At 38.0% G+C, this 22539-nt stretch overlaps 2 protein-coding genes across 3 annotated transcripts in view; one reads left to right on the top strand and one right to left on the bottom strand.

Annotated features, from left to right (window-relative positions):
* LOC150092728 (protein kinase C and casein kinase substrate in neurons protein 1-like) overlaps nt 1–18409 on the bottom strand; it is a 214643-nt gene extending 196234 nt beyond the window's left edge. The window contains exon 1 of one of the 2 annotated variants that reach the window (XM_090414551.1): nt 18297–18409. The gene's annotated coding sequence lies outside the window, so the exon portion shown is untranslated. Of the gene's footprint in view, nt 1–17676; nt 17840–18296 lie in introns of those variants that run through there. The other variant, XM_090414550.1, reaches the window with a different exon arrangement.
* On the top strand, nt 18314–20669 carry LOC150092729 (FHF complex subunit HOOK interacting protein 2A-like). The gene has a single exon (XM_090414549.1). The coding sequence runs from the start codon at nt 18377–18379 to the stop codon at nt 20531–20533; it is 2157 nt and encodes a 718-aa protein (XP_090270675.1). The 5' UTR covers nt 18314–18376; the 3' UTR covers nt 20534–20669.
* Nucleotides 20670–22539: the final 1870 nt, after the last annotated feature.

A 22539-nucleotide genomic window follows, 5' to 3' on the forward strand; every position in this document is an offset into this window, starting at 1 on the left:
AATGGAACTATATTATCCACTTTCCAAACTTGAGCTGAAAGAGATTAGGAGCATCACTAAGAGCAACATGATGCATGATTTAGACTATAAAAAAAAAAATCTCAGGTAAAGTTAAAGTAAGCCTACAGGTAATGGCTAAGATATGGAAAAGTCAAGTAGTAAGCCATAATGCAAAAGAGTATCTGAAACATACATAATGGTCAATGACTCTGAGAACATTGGTCTTTGGAAAATTGCTGTAGAAAGTAAATTGTAAAGAATTTAATGCAGATAATTACAAAGAAACAAACTTTAGACACATCTGCAGGCAGGACAGATGACAGCATAAACAGAAGAGCACAACCAAGACATGAGGAGATATGATGGAAAGGAGTGGTATTGAAGGAGGTACAGAGAGATAGTTTGATATTAACTCAAGTGTGCAACAAGGATGTATATTATCTCCACTGTTATTCATCATCTATATAGATCACAATATGAAGGAAAGCAGTATCAAAACTGATATCAAGATTGGTGATGTTAGTCTCAGCTCCCCCCCATCTATAATACAATAACGCATTAGACATAATTTGTTTCAGTTTCACTGGCCTGATAGCTGTTTCGAACTGGCTGACTCTCCTCAGAGACCAAACTGCACTTAGTTGCTTTAACTGCAACTCTAAAAAAAACAACATCTACTCTTTGCGAGTAGATCAGTCTCCTTTCTTCAGATTTCCGTATCAATGCTGGGGCTCTGTGCTTTCTCCACATCCCATTCACAACCTGCTATATTAATGACTCCCTTTATCTAACTTCATATCATTGTGCAATGCAGAAGTCATTTCTGCATTACTTCAACTTTGGCATCTCTTCTCGGTTTGACTCCCACTGATGAGACCTGAATAAAGGTAGAAACTGGTCTGAATACTGGCCCTTCCCATAATGCATAGCATTACACACTTGAAAGGATGTGTTTTGCATTATAGGATACTAAAGCAATTAATGCAAAGTCAGCTTCTATATACAAGTAGCCTAGTTGTGAAGAAACTTCACGTGCAAGCTTTGTTCTTACACTTGGATAAAGGATTAAAGAAGAATATCTTTTTGTTTCTTGGTGTGTCTGTGCAATTTTTGCGTGTTTTCTGTTATTTTAATTATTATTTTTAAGAAAAGATAGCGTACACATGGCACCGATAAAGAAAAAAATGGCGGCCAGGTCGCCATGCTTGCTTAAGAGTTTTGATGAGGTTTATGCAATGTGCTGTCTGTGAGATGTATGCCTTGCGAAGAGCGGTAGGAGTCTGGTTAGAAAGTGATAGTGGAGTAATATGTGTAGAAAGTGTAAAGAGAATGAGGACTTCAAGCGCGTTTCGTGTATCGAGACTGATATCGTTAACGGTAGTCAGAATGTAGAAAATGGCGGTGTACTAGAGAATTGCGTGGTAGTGCCAGATATGTGTGAGAGCGTCGCTGAAAGTGTAAATGAAGGTAGAAACACCGAAGGAATGGATGATTTGATCGATAATGAAAATGGCGAGATAAATGCGAGTAGCGAAATTGCCCGTTTAAATGGCGCGATACACAGAGCCAAACGACAACTGGAGCGTATGCAAAAATGTGTGTTGAACGTACCGACAAATAACCGGCGGAAGTCTGTGACGGCAAATAATAGAATGTACGTAAACGTCAATAAAATGAAGAAGCGAGTGCTGTATGGGGATTCGCTATTAAGAGGCGTAATAATTGAGAGTTTAACGAAGTCGTACCAGCCGGGTGCGAACATAAAGGACGTCAGCGAATCTATTCGACTGCAAAAACAGAGGGTGAAAGAGATGATAATAGTGGCAGGAACGAATGATTTGAAAGAGGACAAAATGGAAATGATAGAGGATGTGAGGGAGTTGTTTGAGGTAGCAAAAGAGAAGAGTGAGAGAGTTAGGATGGTGAGTATCTTACCGCGGTATGACAGCGAAGTGTTTAGAAGGAGGGCCATAATTGCCAATGACTTTATGCGTGGGTTATGCATGGAGAGTGGTGTGGAATTTGTGGATGTGTGGAATGAGTTCGATGGGCGAAAGGACTTATATAAGATGGATGGGTTACATTTGAATGGAGTTGGTGTACGGAGACTTGAAAGAGTGTTGATGAATGATGTGGAAGTGGATGTACAGACTCAGGGAAACTAGATTTATTAAGAGGGGGGGGAGTAGATATGCAGACTTTAGGGGGGGCAGTTAAGTGTATGAATGAGTATATTATGCCCGGGCGAGTACGACGGACAACAAATCAGAATGGGATAATTAGTATAAGGAATCAAAGTAGGGATGGGACAAATGGGCTTCTGCGATTCATGTACACTAATGCCAGGAGTATTAGGAACAAGAAGGAAGAGTTTTTGGCCATGGTTGGCACTTCCAGGCCACAGGTTGTCGGTATTAGTGAAACATGGCTGAACGAAGATGATAAAGCTAGTGGGATTGAATGCGATGGGTATAGCGTGTTCAGGAGTGACAGGGTGAATAAAAAGGGGGGAGGAGTGTTATTGATGATAGCTGATGAGCTTCAGCCAAGGAGTATAGAAGTTGAACTGCAGGATGGGGAAAAAAGCACATTTGAGGCTGTTTGGTGTGAGATACAATCTAGCAGAACAAAATATACAATTGGGTGCTGCTATAGACCGGGTGATGGAGTGGATGGTGGGAATAGTATGCATAAGCAAATAGAAGAAATGAATGGAAGGAGGGTAATTATTATGGGTGATTTCAATTATGGTAACATTGACTGGAAAGAGGAGAGGGCACATGGGAGGAAGGAATTGGATTTTATGCAGTTATTAAGAGACAACTATCTACGGCAACATGTATTGGAAAATACCAGGGGGCAGAGAGTGCTGGACCTAGTAATTGCAACTGAGAATGTAGCTGTAACGAACATGACCATGTTGCCACCAATTGGTGAGAGTGACCATAAGGTCATGACTTGGGAGGTGGCTAAAGGAGTCGAATTTACAATTAAGACAGGGTATATGTGGAATTACCGGGCTGGTAAGTATGACAAGCTTAGGTGTGTGCTTGGCTCAATGCCATGGCATGTAAAACTGCAAGGGCTGGATGTTGATGGTGCATGGGAGGTGGTTAAGAACTGTTTGCAGGAGGCAATGGTTGACTGTATACCAAGAGTCCGAATAATAAATCGGGTAGGGGTTAAATGGATGAATAACACTATTAAGCTTGAACTGCAAAAAAAGAAACAATTGTGGAGGGAATTTAAGGAGAAGGGTGACCATCAGGTGCATGAACAGTATAAAGCTCAGGCCAGGATGGTAACAAGGGTGGTAAGAAAAGCAAAAGCAGATTACGAAAGGAAATTGGCCATGCAGGCTAAAGAGAATCCCAAACAGTTTTTTCAATATGTAGCAAGTAAAAGGAAAAATGCTCATGGTAGAATGATCTTAAAAAATGCTGAGGGTAGGGAGGTAACTGAATCAGTCGATGTTGTGGAATTACTGAGCGAGCACTTTGCAAGAGTATATCATCCAGGTGGTGGCTTTGCGGAAATGGAGGAACCAACAGCTTATACTGGAATTGTGATGAATGAGGTAGAGGTAACTAGTCTATTACAGAACCTCAATGTCAATACATCTGTGGGATTGGATGGTATACCAGCTCGTGTCGTACGTGAAGCGGCCAAAGAATTGTCAGTGCCCTTGACCATTATGTTTAATTTGAGCCTCAGGACTGGGTCAGTCCCAAGGGGGTGGAAAGAGGGGAAAATAGTTCCACTGCACAAAGGTGGTTCCAAGGCTGCTGTTGAAAATTACCGGCCAATCAGCATAACAGGAATCATTATCAAGGTCTTAGAGAAAATAGTCAAGAGGAAAATACAAGATTGGATAGAAGAAAATGGGATACTGTATCGGGGACAGCATGGTTTTGTGAAGGGTAGGTCATGCCTCAGTAACTTGCTCACGTATTATAACACAGTGACGGCTGAACTGGATAAGGGAAATGAGTTTACAGTGATTCTGCTGGACCTTGCTAAGGCCTTTGACAGGATACCACATGGAATTCTAATCAGTAAATTGCAGCATATGGGAATGGACATAGGGTTGGTGAGATGGATAGGAGGGTGGTTGACGGAGAGATATCAGAGAGTGGTTTACTCAGGAGTAGAGTCCACAAGACGGCCTGTGACTAGTGGTGTGCCACAAGGATCTGTTCTTGGACCGCTGCTGTTTAATTTGTTCATAAATGATATAGGAAAGGATATGAGAGGAAGAGTTCATTTGTTTGCAGATGATGCGAAGTTGGGTAGGGCAATAGTGAATGCAGATGACGTCAAAATTTTGCAGGATGATTTGGATAGATTGGAGGTCTGGGCTAGGGAGAATGGATGTCAATTTAATGTGGCAAAATGTAAGGTTATGCATTTTGGGGTGAAAAGATGGGAGGCAGTTTACTGCATTGGTGGAACCGTGCTCCAGGAAATTGATGAGGCACGAGATTTAGGAGTGTTGGTGGATAAGGAATTGAAATTTAGGGGACACATTGCAAAAGTGGCCAAATCAGCTCATCAAATCACTTGGTTGCTGAAGAATATGTTGACAAGCAGAGACAAGCAGGTTATTGTTCCTCTGTATCGAGCCTTGATAAGACCTCATCTCGACTACTGTGCTCAGATTTGGTCACCTAGGTTTCTTCTTGATGGGGAGGAGGTGGAGAGGATCCAGAGGCGAGTGACCAAGATGATAGCAGGTCTGTGGAATGAACCGTATGAGAACAGGTTGAGGATTTGTGGGTTGCAAAAATTGGTTGATAGGCGGAGGAGGGGGAGATATGATTGAGACATTCAAATTACTGAAGGGTTTCTATAAAATTAATTCAGAAGATATTTTTGAGAACTGGGCTGGTTGTGGGAGGACTAGGGGACATCCATGGAAACTGGGCAAAAGTGTGGTTAGTAAAGGTGTTAGAGCTGGGTTCTTTACTTTTAGAGTAGTGAATGAGTGGAATGCGCTCCCTGAGTCTGTGGTGGATGCTGTGACAGTGAATGAGTTTAAGGCGAGGTATGATAGATACTGTATGAATGCCGAATAGTTGTGATGAAAATGATTTGGGGCCTCCCTCGATGAGTCTAATGACTCCCTGGAGTTGCCCGTAATAATAATAATAATAATAATAACTTATGTTTAACATACTTCTTAATCCTCAGGTGCCAGAGTGGATGTTGACTGGATGTTGGAACTTCTGTTTAAAATCAAATTAGTTTTATGAGTTTTTAAGTATGTGTGACAGTGAATAACAGTATACACAAATGAACAGCAAAAAAGTTTAATGATAATAAATAATTAACTCAAATTATATCACATTTTGGTCTGAAAATAAGAGAGAGTGAAATAAGGCAGGCTCAAAAGACAGAGCACACAATAACGGATTTTATTCATGGCACAAGCCACAGCCAGAGTTAGCATCAGACGAATTAAAATACAACTAACAATATACAGGTAACCTCGGGAAAATTCACGAGACAATTGGATATTTGTTAAGCGCCATATTATGAACTTAATAAAAAATTGCAGCATAGTGGAAAGCAACGTCTTATTACTGACTTCTTGATGACTAAACCAGCCGAAGTATGCAATGAGAATTATACAAATGATGTCCGAGAGATTTTAAGTGGTGACAACCTCCGGCCACTTAAAGAACATCTACGAAATGTTATTTCTGAAGACAGTGATGACGATTAAAATATGCGCTTTATTTTACTGTGTCTAAAACATTTATGCATTATGTGCAATGAAATTTATGTACAATTTGTAATTTTTATAATTTTATACCACGTATTTGTCTCACAGTTTATGTTTTCTTAACTTACATGAATTACCTGAATTAAATAAAAATATTGTTTTTGTTGGATATGTCATTGTTGTTTATTCTTCTTCCACTCTACCTTATCCCATGTTAAATGGGGTCGGCACACCGATCTTTAACCTTCCTCTTCAAGTTCTCTGGTCCAGGGTGTCCTTCGAACACCATCCTTTCTCCCTAAGATCCTCAGTCACCTTATCCCTCCACCTGAGCTTGGGCCTGCCTCTTTTCCTCCACCTCCATATACTCTACTCGTTTACCAACATACTCCCTCACCTTTCCTCTCTACATGTCCAAACCACCTCAGCCTACTTTCTTGTATCTTCTTGCCAATTGGTCCCACCTTAACTGTTCCTCTGATGTATTCATTCCTTATCCCATCCTTCTTTGTCACACCACTCATCCATCTCAACATCCACCGCATCTCCGCTACCTCCATCTTCCTCTGATGTGCCTTGGTTATAGGCCACGTCTCCGCACCATGGAGCATCGCCAGCCTCACCACCATCTTATACAGCTTTCCTTTCCTCTTACAACTCACTCTCTTGTTGCACAGGACCCCGCTCATCTTCCTTCAATTCATCCAACTGCATGTTATTCGGTGCTGTATGTCCTCATCCAAGTCACCATTCCTCTCGACAACCGACCCAAGGTACTTGAATTTCTTCCCTGAAATTAGCCTTTCACCCTGGAGTCGTATGACCATATCCTCGTCACTCCCCGTTGACATATATTTAGTCTTCACCCGGTTAATTCTCATGCCTCTCTCCTCCAATACCTTTCTCCACTCTTCCAGGGTATTTTCAAGCTTCTCTTGGGATGATTCGCATAGAACAATGTCGTCGGCAAAAAGCATGCTCCATGGTGCCTCCTTCTTGACATCCTCCACTAGTACATCCATGACCAGGTCAAAGAGGTAGGGGCTCAGAGCTGACCCTTGATGTAGCCCTACGACAATGGGGAACCCTTCTGTCATGCCAACAATAGACCTGACCTGAGTTTCTGTTCCCTCATACATCTCCTTCACCAACCTCACGTACTTCTCCGACACCCCCTTCTTCCTCATACACCTCCATACCTCCTGCCTGGCCACTCTGTCGTATGCCTTTTCGAGGTCGATAAATACCATGTGCAGATCCACTTGCATCTCTCTATATTTCTCCATCAATCGCCTTAGCGCAAATATCGCATCCATTGTCCCTCTTAATGGCATAAATCCAAACTGCTCCTCACCAATTTTCATTTCCTGCTGTATCCTTCCTTCAATTACTCTTTCCCATATCTTCAATGTGTGTGACATCAGCTTGATCCCTCTACAGTTGCCACAGTCTTGAACATATCCTCTTCTTCCTTTGTAGATTGGGACGAGAATACTTTTCCTCCATTCCTCTGGTATCTTTTCCTGTTGGGCTATTTTCCTCATCAGATCCCATAACATATCCACGCCCTCACTGCCCAAACTTTTCCACACTTCCCCAGGTATCTGGTCTGCCCCCACAGCCTTTCCATTCTTCATTTTTCTTAGTATCCAATCCACTTCCTCTCTACTTATGTCTTGCACCGGTCTCTCGTTTGCCTCTCCATCCTCACACCTCTCTCTCGGATTCTCCTCATTTAGTAGTTTACGGAAATATTCTTTCCATCTTTCTCTGATTTTGTCCTCCTCTTGTAATACTACTCCTGAGGCATCCTTAATCTGCTTGACTGATGTTATGTCTTTCGAGGCCTAATCGCTGGCTTTCGCTATTCTCAACAACTGAGCTTCACCACCGTTTCTCTCCAGTTCTTCATAAACCTCATCAACTGCCCTCGCTTTCGCCCTTGCCACAGCTCTCTTTGCATTTTTCTTCACTAATCTATATGCCTCCTTGTCGGCTCTAGTTCCAGTCATATCCCATTTTTTCTTTGCCTCTTTCGTTTCCTTGATCTCCAACTGCACCTCCTCATTCCACCACCATGCCTCCTTATCCTCAGGCGGTCCCTTTCCTGATGTTATACCAAGCACCTCTTCTCCAACTGTTGTTTATATAATAATAAAAAAAAAAAACGATTTCGGAACCTGACCATACTCTTTCTATGTGATCTAAGTCTCGTATAATGCGATTTATATAACGCAGCATTTCTATGGAACCTAACATCTGCGCTATACGAGGGTTACCTGTAATACTATTTTTTAAAAAAATTCATTATTTACAGTTGCTGAGAATAATAATCTTCCAATTTTTTTTTGGTAAGTAGATACAACAGTTTCAACTGAAACTAGGCTAATGTAATAAAGGCTCTAAGCTCTCTTTGACCAAAGAATTCTATGATCTGCATTGACTCCATGCTGAGCAAGACCACACTTGTATGATTTCTAGTAGCTTATGTAATATAGATGTCCCTGAAGTCTCTTCCCAATGCTTTTCTTTTTTCCACATTGACAAATTGTTAGTTTGCTGATGTCATATAGAGTTGACATTGTTTACAGACTCATTTGGTCAAAGATAGTCTAACCCATATAAGCTATTTTAAATTTGAATGCTTATTTAAAAAAACAGATGAAGCCTTACTATGTTGACTGAACTTCAGTGATTATATATCCATACCACAAGTTTGGGAGATTCTGAACATATTAGTTTCTTTCTTTAACTGCAACATATACCATGGTGATAAAATCTATTATATATTTCTGCTTTTCAGTCTGCCTTAATTCAGTGATTTTTTTGTAGCTCAGTTGGTATTGACATGCTCTTTGCTTGCAAAAAGCTCAATCTGAATCCCATCTTTGATGCAAAGAATCTTTGAAAGGATTTCTTGTATCTACATAATAAATTAATTTTTACTGTAGTACATATGTGATTATATAGTTAATCTTTATAACGGTTTGTCAATTAAGTTAATTGCTGGTCTTGGAGTCTCCATAGCTCAGTTGGTATACAAGATGTGACATAGAAAAAACAAGACTGCCTGTATCTCTTTTTATTTAACAAATTGAGAAAATCACTTATGATCAACTTCAAAACAGCACTCTTCTGAGTTGACACACAGCAGATTATGATGCCAATGTTCAAAGCAATTCAGCAGATCATTTTTTGCTTTCACATCTTCTACCAATGGGTTCCTTTGAACACAGACTTGATCTTTAGGAAGAGGTAGAAGTTGCAGGGAGCTAGGTCTGGCGAATAAGGTAAGTGCTCAAGCACAGCGATGTTGTGATTAGCTAAAACTGCTTCACAGACAAAGCGTTGTGGACTGGCGCGTTGTCTTGGTGCAAAATCCAACCATTTCTCCACAATTCTGGTAATTTCCTTCTTATGCATTTGCACAATTTGACTTCAAAGTAATACTGCTGATTTACCATCTCGCCACTAGAAACCCACTCTGCAATTACAGTACCTGGATATCTAAGAAAACAATCAACACAGCCTTGAACTTCAAATGACTTATGTGTGCTTTTTTTTTTTGGTCTTGGAGATATTGCTAACTTCCACTGCATCGACAATCAATGCAGTGGAAGTCAATGCAGTGCATTGATTGTTGCTTGGTTTCTAGATCATACATAAATATCCAAGTTTCATCACAAGTAATTACAGAATTCAACAAATCTTGTGTTCATTCTTAATGCATAGCAAAAGGTCCAAACACAGTTCCTTGCAACTTTCTTTTTGTTCATCTGACAACATTTTTGGAACAATTTTTGCATAAACCTTTTCATGTTCATTTTTTCTGTTAAAATGCATTAAACATTTCTTAAACAATCTTTTTCAGCTACAGCTGAAATACCCAACCTTCTGTCTATTTGAACTTTTTTAATGTTGTCATTGGTAATTTCTGTGCTTGGGCGGCCTGGGTGATCATAATCTTTCATGCTTTCTCTGCCTGCCAAAAATAATTTTTGCCATTCAAAAACGTATGCACGAGACATGCACTCTTCACCATAAGCCTCAGTCAATAATGAAAAGTTTCCGTCACAGATTTCTTCAGTTTCACAAAAAACTTGATGTTCACTCTTGCACATCAACATTTTCCGACTGAGGGTAAGAAAACGTCTATATTTGAGCACGTGTCCAACTCGTATTGAGTAAAGTGATGGAGCTGAGCCTTATCTCATAATGACAGGTAAGATGCTCCCATCCATGATGTGAGGAACCTTTATCCGATATCTTTTGACCAAAGGTGAGTTAACTGGTCATATGGTTATATGGGGGGGGGGAGGTAGAGGGTTTTTCTTCACCCCGAAATTCGGGTTTTTCGCCCCTCACAACAGGCAAACCAGCCTCATGAACACACACGGATTTACACACATAAAATACATACTCAATCCTTCATTAGGAGGGCTCAGCCTGTCCTAAGGGACAGGGTAGGAAAGTGGAAACCTCACACGAAATAAATAACTACTAGTATTATATGTAGGTAACAGTGTTTTATTTCACAGAAACTCTGATTTTTCATTCCATAAAACAGTCAAATCAGAAGAACACTAGTAGTTAACAGACATAGTATTAGACTTATTTGCTTGCTTGGGTGATGATTAAAAATAATCAAACAACCTTTGTTTCATTGGTTTTTCTTCACCCGGAAATTCGGGTTTTTCGCCCCTCACAACAGACAAACCAGCCTCATGAACACACATGGATTTACACACATAAAATACATACTCAATCCTTCATTAGGAGGGCTCAGCCTGTCCTAAGGGACAGGGTAGGAAAGTGGAAACCTCACACGAAATAAATAACTACTAGTATTATATGTAGGTAACAGTGTTTTATTTCACAGAAACTCTGATTTTTCATTCCATAAAACAGTCAAATCAGAAGAACACTAGTAGTTAACAGACATAGTATTAGACTTATTTGCTTGCTTGGGTGATGATTAAAAATAATCAAACAACCTTTGTTTCATTGGTTTTTCTTCACCCGGAAATTCGGGTTTTTCGCCCCTCACAACAGACAAACCAGCCTCATGAACACACATGGATTTACACACATAAAATACATACTCAATCCTTCATTAGGAGGGCTCAGCCTGTCCTAAGGGACAGGGGAGGAAAGCGGAAACCTCACACGAAATAAATACCTGCTGGTCTTATATATGTAGATAACAGTTGATTTTTCATTCCATAAAACAGTCAAATCAGAAGAACTAATAGTTAACAGACATAATATTAAGACTTATTTGCATGCTTGGGTCATGATTAAAAATAATCAAACACCCTCTGTTTCATTGGCGGTGATCTTTTATTTTCAGAAGGAAATATTTGATGTAATGTAAATCCATCAACGTCATTAAACATTTTCTTATGCAGTTACATGCATTTGCCTATTTAGTTTTAAATGATTTCCTCATATAGGTATTAATCTCAAAAAAATCCAATGGAAATGATTCTTAATCTAATAATGACTACAGGTCAATGTCAGTAACATACATATCAGCTCAGTTCAACTTCTCCAGATCATTTATTCTAAATGCATGGATTGTATTAGAGGTTAGTTCACCAGCTGTTCTTGTTTAAAAGAATAGGAGGAGAATGACTGACTTCTTGCAAAAGGCCTAATAATGTTTCTTTAGGTACTAAAATGTAAAGCCCAAAAGACTTCAATTTGGCAGGATTCTATAATATATAATGAGGATTCTGATTTGTTATCATTATACCACTAAATTTGGCTCATTATACTTTTGGCTCAGTGTTTGCAGAGAGCTCCCGAAAACATAAGTATAATTTTGAGAAAAAATCGCCAATTGATTTAATCTTAATGTAGTATTGTTTGTTTTTGGTAACTTGGAGTGTCTGTGGTTTTTGGTGTGATTTCCGCTTTATTTGAACTAGTAGTTTAAAGATACGATTGATAGTGTGGCACATGGCGCCAATGCGATGAAAAACAATGCCATCCAAAACTTCGCAGTCTTTGTTCAAAAACTTTAATGTAAGGGAATTCGTCCAGTGTAACGTGTGCAGGCTGTATGCTTTCCCGAAAGAGGCTGGAGTTTCAATAGATAATGATGGTGGTGGGAGACTGTGACGAAAGTGTAAGGAAAGTGTGGAATTGAAGTGTCAGTTCGTGAGATTGTTGTTGTAGAAGAAAGCCAGAATGTGAGAGAAAATAGTGGTTTGTAAATTATGATGTTGTAAATTGTGATGTTGTACAAGATAGCAATGAGAGCGGTGATGAAAGAGAGAGCGAAAGTAATTATACAGAGAGATTAATGGTTTGAATGATAAAAAAAATGAATGAGAAATTAACTGTAATGAGTGAGATCGCACGGTTATGCGGAGTAATAAATAGGGTGAAGCAGCAGTTCGAGCGTCTGCAAAACTCTTTCTCGAGCGCCGCGGCTAACAGAAATAAGCAAGTGTATGAAAGGAAAAATAAGTGTATGATTGGGAGTGTTTCAGAAATGAAGGAAAGTGAAAGATGAGAGTTTGACTAAATCGTACTTACGGGTGCAAAAATTAAGGTTGTAAGTGAGAGTATTAGAGCGCAAAAGCAGAGGGTGAAAGAAATGATAGTCGTAGCGGGAACAAATGATTTGAAAGGAGATAAATTTGTTATGAGAGAGGACTTGAAGGAATTATTAGAGGTAGCGAAAGAAAAGAGTGACAGAGTGAGGATAGTCAGTCTGTTGCCGTGGTATGACAGAGAAGAGTTTAGGAGGAGGGCCATAATCGCAAATGACTAGGCGCAGGTTATGCAGACGGTGTGGTGTGGAGTGAGTTTGATGGGCAAAAAGATTTGTATAAGATGGATGGCTTACATTTGAATGGATTTGGGTGTGCGAACACTGGAAAAAGTGTTGCTGAGTGAAGTGAGAGTGGATGTGCAAAATCAGGGAAACTAGAACTATTAAGGAGGGGAGGATGTGGATATGCAGACATCAGCGAGGCAGTTGAGTGTAAGAATGTGTATAATGTGCCCGAGCTAGTACGAAAGGCAAGAAATTAGAATGGGATAGTTAGTATAACGCATCAAGATGGGGAGGGGGACAAATGGACCTCTGCATTTCATGTATACTAATACCAGGAGTATCAGGAACAAGAAGGAAGAATTTTTGGCCTTGGTTGGCTCTTCCTGGCCACAGGTTATTGGCATTAGTGAAACATGGCTGACAGAAGATTATATAATTAGTGGGATAGAATGTGTAGGGTATAGTGTGTTCAGGAGGGACAGAGAGAATAAAATGGGAGGAGGAGTGTTATTGATGACAGCTGATGAACTGTAGCCAAGAAGAATAGAAGTTGTATTATAGGATAGTGAAAAGAGCTCGTTTGAGGCTATTTGGTGTGAGATTGAGACTAATGGAACAAAATGTACAGTTGGGTTAATTATATTAATTTGGTCTTAAGATGACTGTCTACCAAAGAATTGGGAGACAGTCATCTTAAGACCAAATTAATATTTATTACCTTTATTTTATTTCATTTTTTCAAACTTTCTAAGACTATCATTTAGACTACTATTTCAAAACTTTGAATTTTTTTTTTTTTAACCTAGATGCCGCCATATTAGGACTTTAGTCTTGTGTTGCACGCTGCAATTACTTTTACTAGCCCCCCACTATTACACCGGATTGTGGTTGTTTTGCATTTGTAACAAACTTTGTGTTGTGTACTCTGAAGATGCTGGATATAATACCAGCGAGATATAAGCTTTTAAGTTAACAAATAGTTATTTTCTTATCCATCTGTGTTCATATCAAACCGTGAAATCTATTACAAAAAGTTTATAGGGGAATTGTGGTGAATGAAGTGGAGGTGAATAGTCTATTACAGAACCTTAATGTGAATACATCTGTGGGATTGGACGGTATACCAGCACGGGTCTTACGTGACACAGCTTAAGAATTGTCAGTGCACTTGACCATATTGTTTAATCTAAGTTTTGGGTGTGGTTTAGCCCGAAGGGGCGGAAAGAGGGGAAAATAGTTCCACTGCATAAAGGAGGATCCAAGTCTACTGTTGCAAATTACTGACCAATCAGCATATCAGGAGTTGTTGTCAACATCTTGGAGAAAGTAGTCAAGGGAAAAATACAGGCATGGATTGAGATACTGTATGGGGGAACAGCATGGTTTTGTGAAGGGCAGACTATGTCTCAGTAACTTGCTCAGGTTTTATAACACAGTGTTGGCTGACAAAACTGGATAAGGGTAATGGGTTTACAGTGATACTGCTGGACCTGTCTAAGGCCTTTGACAGGATACCACATGGAATTCTAATCCATAAACTGCAACATATGGGAATGGAATATAGGGTTGGTGAGATGGATAGGAGGATGGTTGATGGAAAGATACTAGAGAGTAGTTTACGCAGGGGTAGAGTCCAAAAGACGGCCTGTGACTAGTGGCGTGCCGCAGGATTCTGTTCTTGGACCACTATTGTTCAATTTGTTCATTAACGATGAGAAGAACGGTTCATTTGTTCGTTGATGATGCAAAGTTGGGTAGGGCAATAGTGAATGCAGAAGATGTCAAAATTTTGCAGGATGATTTGGATAGATTGGAGGTATGGGCTAAGGAGAATGGATGTTAATTTAATGTGGCAAAATGTAAGGTTATGCATTTTGGGGTGAAAAGATTAGCAGCAGTATATCACATTGGTGGAACTGTACTCCAGGAGATTGATGAGGCCAGGGACTTGGGAGTGTTGGTGGATAGGGAATTGAAGTTTAGGGGGCACATTGCAAAAGTGGCTAAATCAGCTCATCAAATCACTTGGATGCTGAAGAATACTTTGACGAGCAGAGATAAGTTATCGTTCCTCTGTATCGAGCCTTGATAAGACCACATCTCGACTACTGTGCCCAGATTTGGTCACCTAGGTTTCTTCTTGATGGGGAGGAGGTTGAGAGGATCCAGAGACGAGTGACAAAGATGATAGCAGGTCTATGGAATGAACCTTATGAGAACAAGTTGAAGATTTGTGGGTTGCAGAAATTGGTTGATAGGCAGAAAGGGGGAGATATGATTGGGACATTCAAATTGCTGAAGGTTTCTATAGGATTAATTCAGAGGATATTTTTGAGAACAGGACTGGTGGTGGGAGGACTAGGGGACATCCATGGAAACTGGGCAAGAGTGTGGTTAGTAAGGGTGTTAGAGCTGGGTTTTTTACTTTTAGAGTGGTGAATGAGTGGAATAAGCTGCCAGAGTCTGTTGTGGGTGCTATGACAGTGAATGAGTTCAAGGCAAAGTATGATAGATACTGTGTGAATGTCGAATAGTTGTGATGGACATGATGTTTAGGGCCTCCCTCGATTAGTCTAAGGATGCCTTGGAGTCGCCCATAATAATAATAAAGGAACTGCCTAGTTTGTGCTGCTAAGGACACGGACTCTGCCCAAGTGCTCATACAGTCACTTTTTATTAGATCAGATTTCACTGGCATGACAGCTGTTTCAAACTACTGGTTCTCATCAGAAATCAAGCAAAAACCTAAGAGGGCACGAACCTTCATATCATTATCCAAGCAACCCAATGTCCAATCGAGCACCTCCATAGCAAATGGAAGAACAGTGGTATGTTGCACCCTTTGATTGGAAAAGGCCTAAGTCTGATTCCCATTGTGACTGGAGGAATCTGAATATGGTTTTTTTCAATTGAAGGTGAGTTAGCCAATCTCATATGGAGGTAGCAGATTTTTTCTCCTGGAAACTATTTTTTCATCCCACATACAGACACATCAGCCTTGAGAACACATGCAATTTACAGACAAAAGATAGTAGTGGTGGTGGTGGGTAGTAGATGATGATGGTATTGGGGATTCAGTGTAGCTGGTGAATTATGTAGTAGACATGGAGAGTTGTGGAGTGGGTGACCTCCCTCAATGAGTCTTTGGACTCCTTAGAGGTTTCACAAAATAATAAATAAAATGTCAGAGAGTTATAGTCCTCATAAATGAACTTTTGATAGGTTCTCTGGTACTGATGAGGGTTCTTGTCCTCTTAGGTTTCTGCCAGGTCTCTGATGAGAACCAACCGTTTAAAACAGCTGTCAGGACAGTGAAATCTAACCAATGCATTAAAAGCTGACTGTCTTTTAAGTTGTGAAATTGAAGGCAATTCCCATGTCAAAGATTTAATCTCATAAACTTGCTAGTGAAATTCCATACTTTTACACTGAATTACATAATTTTCTCAAAAAGTTTTGTTTTATCAAAAATACATTTCTGTACTATTATTATTATTATTATTATTCAGGCCTCCATGGAGTCAAAAGACTCATTGTGGGAGGTCCTTCCTAAGAAACACAAAGTCTATCAAGACTCATCGAGGGGAGGTCCCCTCCTAAGAAACACAAAGTCTATCATACCACTCCTTGAACTCATTGGCTGTTCTCACTCTCACCACTCCATCAGGCAAGGCATTCCATGGTTCAACCATCCTCCATGCAAAGAAACCACTCCTCACCCTCTTGCTTACAGTTTCCTTTCGTAACTTCCAGGGATGGCCTCTTGTCATCACTCCTTCCCGCTGTTCAACCAAGCAAAAGAACACCCCAGTGTCAACCCTGTAACCACCTCTCAACAGTTTAAAAGTCTCAATCATATCACCTCTCCTTCTATCCACCAAACTCTGCAGTTCACATTCCCTCAGCCAATCCTCATAACTATCATTGTACAGTCCTGAAACCATCTTTGTTATCTGCCTTTGTATCCTTTTCCTAGTTAATTTATCCCCTTCAAATCCTGGGAACCAAATCTGAGAACAATAGTCCAAGTGTGGTCTGATCAGGGTCTTATACAACTGACCTGCAGAGATAACTGTTTTATCTCTGCAGGTCAGTGTCCTCCTCATTATTGCAGCAGCAATCCTCTGTGTTACCTTTGCAATATGTCCCCTAAATTTCTGTTTTCTATCAATCATCAACCCCACATCTCGTCTCCCCTACTTCTTCCAGTATAACTCCTCCAATAGAGTATGCAGTGTCCCATCGATGTTTTCCAAACCTCAAGACCTTACATTTGAGGTTTGGGAAACATTGATGGGACACTGCATACTATATCCACCAATAAGCAATAAAAATTCAATACAAAGAAATCCGCCGAAGTGGCAATAATAAATGGGTGTTATCATCAATATTACGTGTAATAGGATTTAGAACTATTTTCTTCCTCCTCCTAAGTGCATTGTCACTAAGTTCGCAAACGTTCATTTCAATTTAGTTCAGTTTTTTTTGACAAAAAGAAAAAAAAATCTTGTGAAAATATCATACAACTTTTCTTTTTTTTTCCCCCCTTCACTTAAAAATAATCGTTATTTGTGCAGAATGAGTGTGCAAGCCATTTTTAAAATTGCCTAGATCTCTTTCCCATTTTCTCTCCATTACATCAGATAAAAAAAAAAATCAGCTGAATTAACAGTTAATAAACCAATGAGTCTAGAAATGTAATTTAATCTCGAAGCAACTGCACAGTTTCAAGAAAGCATACTGCATTGACATAGTTTTCATTGCAACTTTTCCAAAATGAATTAAAACAAGTGACTATCATTTGTACTAATGCCTAGGAATTTTAGATATTCGGGAGACCGATCGATATTGCTGAAAGCTGATTTCTGGTACTATTTTGGAAATATACGAAACATTCCCACTAAGGAAATCGCACATATTCATTTTCCATAACATAATGCAGGTTTCGAAAATTATATCAATTATTTTTCAGCCTTCTGAATAATATATATGTATATATACACAAAGTTCCGATAGCAAACATCTTGCAAGTATTTGCACAACAGTGGATATTAAGTCATGTGCAGACATTTTTAATACGTTTGCTTTCTATATTCGAGGGAATTTATAACATAATTGTTAACTATGAAAATGGACTAACTGCGAATAACTTTCTGAAACTCACTTGTTAAAACACCTACTATAATACTTTGCCCTTTCCTGCCTGCTAGCTGAATCACATGTCCTTATCTCATACACTAATTGGCACAACAAAATATAAAATTCTAATCCAGCACCACTTGGAGAAAAATATCTCACATTTTAGACTTCGTTATTATGAAATAGGTGCGCTGGTGTAATACTCTCGTTCCGTTCTCATCCTCTTGTTGGATACGTGTGTGGCTCTTTTTATCTTAAGTTGAATAATGTTGAGGGTTTTGTGTATTTTTAGATCTAAAGAACGAAATAATTAGTGGTTGATATGTTATTATTTCAAATTACAGATAAGTGATCTTAAAGAATATTCTTTAAATTATCAACAGTTGTAAGTGATTTATCCGATTTCAGAATGCAGTTTAGTGTTGTCAGTATGCACAAACATACGCAGTACTCATTATATGGTACCACATATTGTATATTATTAAGGTAATGTGATTCTAAGTGGTCATTCATGATGAAACATAAAAAATATATATATTATATATAGTTTTTTTATGCCAACAATGAAAACATTTCCATACTTCAATGTTGGTAATATATAATGAACGAAGAGCATTTTGAAGTATAAGTTATGATTATACTTACATAGATGAGTTGTCAGCGTGTCGAAATGCTTATGGCTGCAAAACTGTCAAAAACTTTCGAAAATAAATAAAATTTATGAAATGTTGAGTCGTCTTGCTTCTGTTTTATACAGTGCGGTGGATGCATTAGCTCCACCATTACCATTACAAGATGACTTTATCTTTCACTGGACAGCAGTGACCAACTTTTATACAGAAAAGTCTTCGTCTAGTCAACTTCCGGTTGAATTGACATCGATACCAAGTCATTTGCAGCAGATGTCTTCTATTTTGGAACAAGAAGAAGAGGAGGAATTAGAATCCAATTATATGGGACCTTGTATGGAATATTTTATTCAACAGAAGATTTTGAGTACTATGTGCATACTTGCAAGAGCTGATACTCCTCCAGGTATTAAACGCCATTTATTAATATTCGTAACTAGACTAATAAAAAGGGCTCAACAGTCTTTACTACCAAATATTGGTATTTATTATCCTCTTCAAAAATTTGTTGCTCTTTGTGGGGAATTACTTGCAGCACCAACAGAGAAAGAAGAGGTCAATTTTTTAGAAATCATAAGTCTGAAATTGAAAGAAAATCCACAACTTGTTAGTTGTTTTTTAACTACATGTGGGGATACATCAAGAAAAAATTCATTGAGTACATCAAACTCGAGCCTTTCTGAGTATCCAAAGATACATAGTGCAGAGAATGTAGTTGTAGAATATCCCCTTATAAAATCACTGCTTACCCTTTTAAAAAGTCCTGATAATAATATATCAACAAGAGCAGGCAATTGCCTTATAGAGTGTACCTCAACAGCCAATGATTCAGCTGCCATCTCAATATTACAGCATACAGATTTTTGTCATACAATAATAAACTGTTTTGCCAATTTGTACATTTCACTTCCAAAGTCCTTGAAGCCAGCAGATATTGATGATGCTGTTGCAAGATGGGACAGTGATGTCAGTATAGGAAGTAATGGCCCCGTATCAGCAGGAAACAGGAAATTATTGTGTTTTCTTCGGTGGCTTGATTTTATAAATACCATTGCTCTTAGTGCACATCTTTCTATAAGTGAACAATTATCATCCTGTTTGAAAGTTGAATTCCTTGACAAGGTTATGTATAAAGATCTTGTAAATGATGAAAATGATGAACATTCCCTCTTTATGACGGTCCTGGTATCATGCTGTCTACGTCACGTATCTTCATCCAAAATAATAAATGTGTTTGGTGAATTTCTTTTGGGAAAGCCTGATGAACTAGAAATTCCTGGTCATGTGCATCATACCCTAAAACACTTATTAATAGAACGATGCAGAAATCACAGCTCAGAATTGAGTATGGCTATCTTACAACTATTTGAAGAGTTATTAAGAAAGCCTACAGAGCATATTTTGCAGAATCTTGTGTTAAACAGTCTGGCTAGTCGAAATTATTATGATAATACAGTTGTAGATGGCTATTGTAACTATACAGATGAAGAAGAGGAAGATTATAATAATGATTATTTGCAATCCGAAAAATATTTAGATGATGAAGATATTTCTCCAGGATCATCACCAGTAAGCAGATATTTTGCACCTACCCACATTCATCGAATACTTAATTGTTTTCTTCTTTTACTTCCTGATGAAATAAAGTCATGTAATGCAGAAGATGAATCAGGATACGATGTATATGTGAAAGATGCAAATACCAGATTTCTTGAATGTATTAGTCTTTGTGACCAGTGGGATGGAGCACATGATTCTCTGCAGGCTTTGAACTTGTTTCCAAATTCTATACAAGATGATAATTCTAGTTCTGATTCTCAGCCTGAAGCAGATAGTAGAGGTTATTATTTTTATGAAGGTGATTTTCTTAATATGATATTTGATAAGGTTGAACACATGTTACAACAGCCATATGAAGTAAATCTACAGGTAACATCACTATTATCCAGACTAGCCCTTTTCCCCCATCCTTATCTTCATGAATATTTACTGAATCCTCTACTTCCTTTGATGCCACAAACAAGGTCTCTGTTTACTGTGCTGCTGAAAGTTGTGGAAGATATTCAAGTAGCCATTCAAAGTATTCCTAATCACAAAAAACAACTCCAGTTAACTAGAAGAGCCCTTTTAAGTGAGGGTGTAGACTATGACACATGTGAAAATGCCAGTATTCTGGAAGTTTTAATTGTTGTGGAGGAATTTTGCAAGGAACTTGCTGCTATTGCATTTGTTAAATATCATGCATCTTCTTAATAATTACTGTTATAATCATAAACAATTTATAAAAGTCACTTTCATGAAACCTATCTGTGATTGAGGTAATTATCTCGTTGAATGTTTTTATGCATATTCTCTCTTAATAGTCAACTATTAAAAGAAGATAAACCTAGTCTAAAACCAATTTATTATGAAAACTGTGTCATAATTTTTTAAAACGTGTGGTGTGACAGAAGCATTTATTTTTGTCAGGATGTAGCCAAGAATTATAAATTGGCATTTTTCCCTATTGAGCTGAAATATATTTGTTTGCAAGATTTTCATCTCCAAAACATCTGCTGTTTAAATTCTTTAATTCAAATAAGCAAATTTTGTTTCTGATATGCACTGTAGTTGTTAAGAAAACTTGTTTATTTTTTATTAAAAGATAAATTCATACTATACCACATTCAAATTATTTAACTTGAATGCATCCATAGGACCGTGCTTAGCTTGCACAGCTTTAGGATTGTCATTTTCAGCATTTTAATATTTAAAATTCTTAAAGGATTTTACATTATTTGCACATTAGACTTTTCTATAATTGTTTGCAAATAAGATTTGTGAATTTTTCTTTGTTTCCAGCTATATTCTTCATATATTCATGACCTCCCCATTTCCAGTGACCACCTTTTAAAACCTATATTTAGTTACCATAATTATTACATTAATTAAAAAAAAAAAAAAAAAAAAAAAATCCTCATAGTTTTAGCACATGCCATTTTGCTTCCTTTGAAGGGATCACTTACACTTCTGAACACCTACATTAATACTCACTTTTCTTAATAGGTCTGGTTAATTTATCAGTAGAAAAATATTACCAATATATATACAGTATATATATATTCAAAAATGTATTTTAAGAATATATAATATATAAGCAGAAAGATTTTTTTTAGTATAATTATTTTATTATATAGCTGCATATTGAAGGCAGAGATTGTCATTTTGTTTAGTGCTTAAAACTTTTTTTTTTTTGAAATACAGTTGATATTAATAGTAAAACTTGAGTAATGATTCTGGATTTTATTTAACTAGTGGCAGTCTTCAAGTTGTGTGCATACCAGAATAAAAGAATTGTGGTAACATCAATGTTCTCTGCAATTTTTGGCACTCCATGTGCACATGAAAAAAAATGTTGTGTGCAAGTTTACAGTCTTAGACTTATTATGCGTGCTAATGTAATATTTCTCATATTAATGTCCCTCCCCCTTTTTTTTTTTTAAGCTATATCCTGTAGAATTGTGATCACTAAATTAATTCACTTAAATAACCCACATAGCTACAAAAATCCATTTGCACAAGTTCAGGTGACTGTACTGTATCTTTTTCGAATCGTGATCCCCTTTTATAATAGCCAAGTAACCTGCAACCCCCACCATATTTGCATAAAAATGCATTTTTAATAGCGTAAAGAAAACACATTAAAAATAGATTTTTCAGAATATAATTATAACTTAATATTTAATCAACTTAACATTTAATGCAGTTGTTGTACTTGCATCTGGGCAACCAGCTTCAAAATTTGTGGATGAGTGTTTGTTAAAGCCAACCTCATGTCATCCGCAACATTCAGTCTGTTTCTTGCCTTTGCTTTGATATGAGGAAGCATTGAAAATCCACTCTTGCAGAGATATGTAGAGGTAAATGGAAGTAAAACTTGAAAGACAAGCATGATGACATTTGGATATGACTGATACATAGCACACTGATTCAGTAATTTTTCATAAAACAAATTACATGCTGAAGAATTGCTCCATAGATCTAGAACTCATCCTGTGCTTCATCAGGAATGCTGGCTACCAGAGGCAGATTGGGTCTAAAAATATTGGTTGCCAGGAGACAAAGGGGACCCACCCACGACTATAAGGCTATCATTTACTTTTTATAAGAAATAAATAAAATTTTCAAAAAATACATAAGTGGAAAAAAGGTATAATTGAAATTTTTGCAAAATAAATGTATATTTTTTAGTAATTACAGTGTACATATATTGTACATAT

Source organism: Typopeltis vanoorti, chromosome 25 (assembly GCF_054136105.1).
Source record: "Typopeltis vanoorti isolate ZY-2024b chromosome 25, IOZ_Tvanoo_1.0, whole genome shotgun sequence".
Lineage (NCBI taxonomy): Eukaryota > Metazoa > Arthropoda > Arachnida > Uropygi > Thelyphonidae > Typopeltis > Typopeltis vanoorti.

What these genes read in the sequence shown, in the direction of transcription:
- LOC150092729 (XM_090414549.1), top strand. Translation starts at nt 18,377, where the DNA reads ATGTTGAGTCGTCTTGCTTCTGTTTTATACAGTGCGGTGGATGCATTA.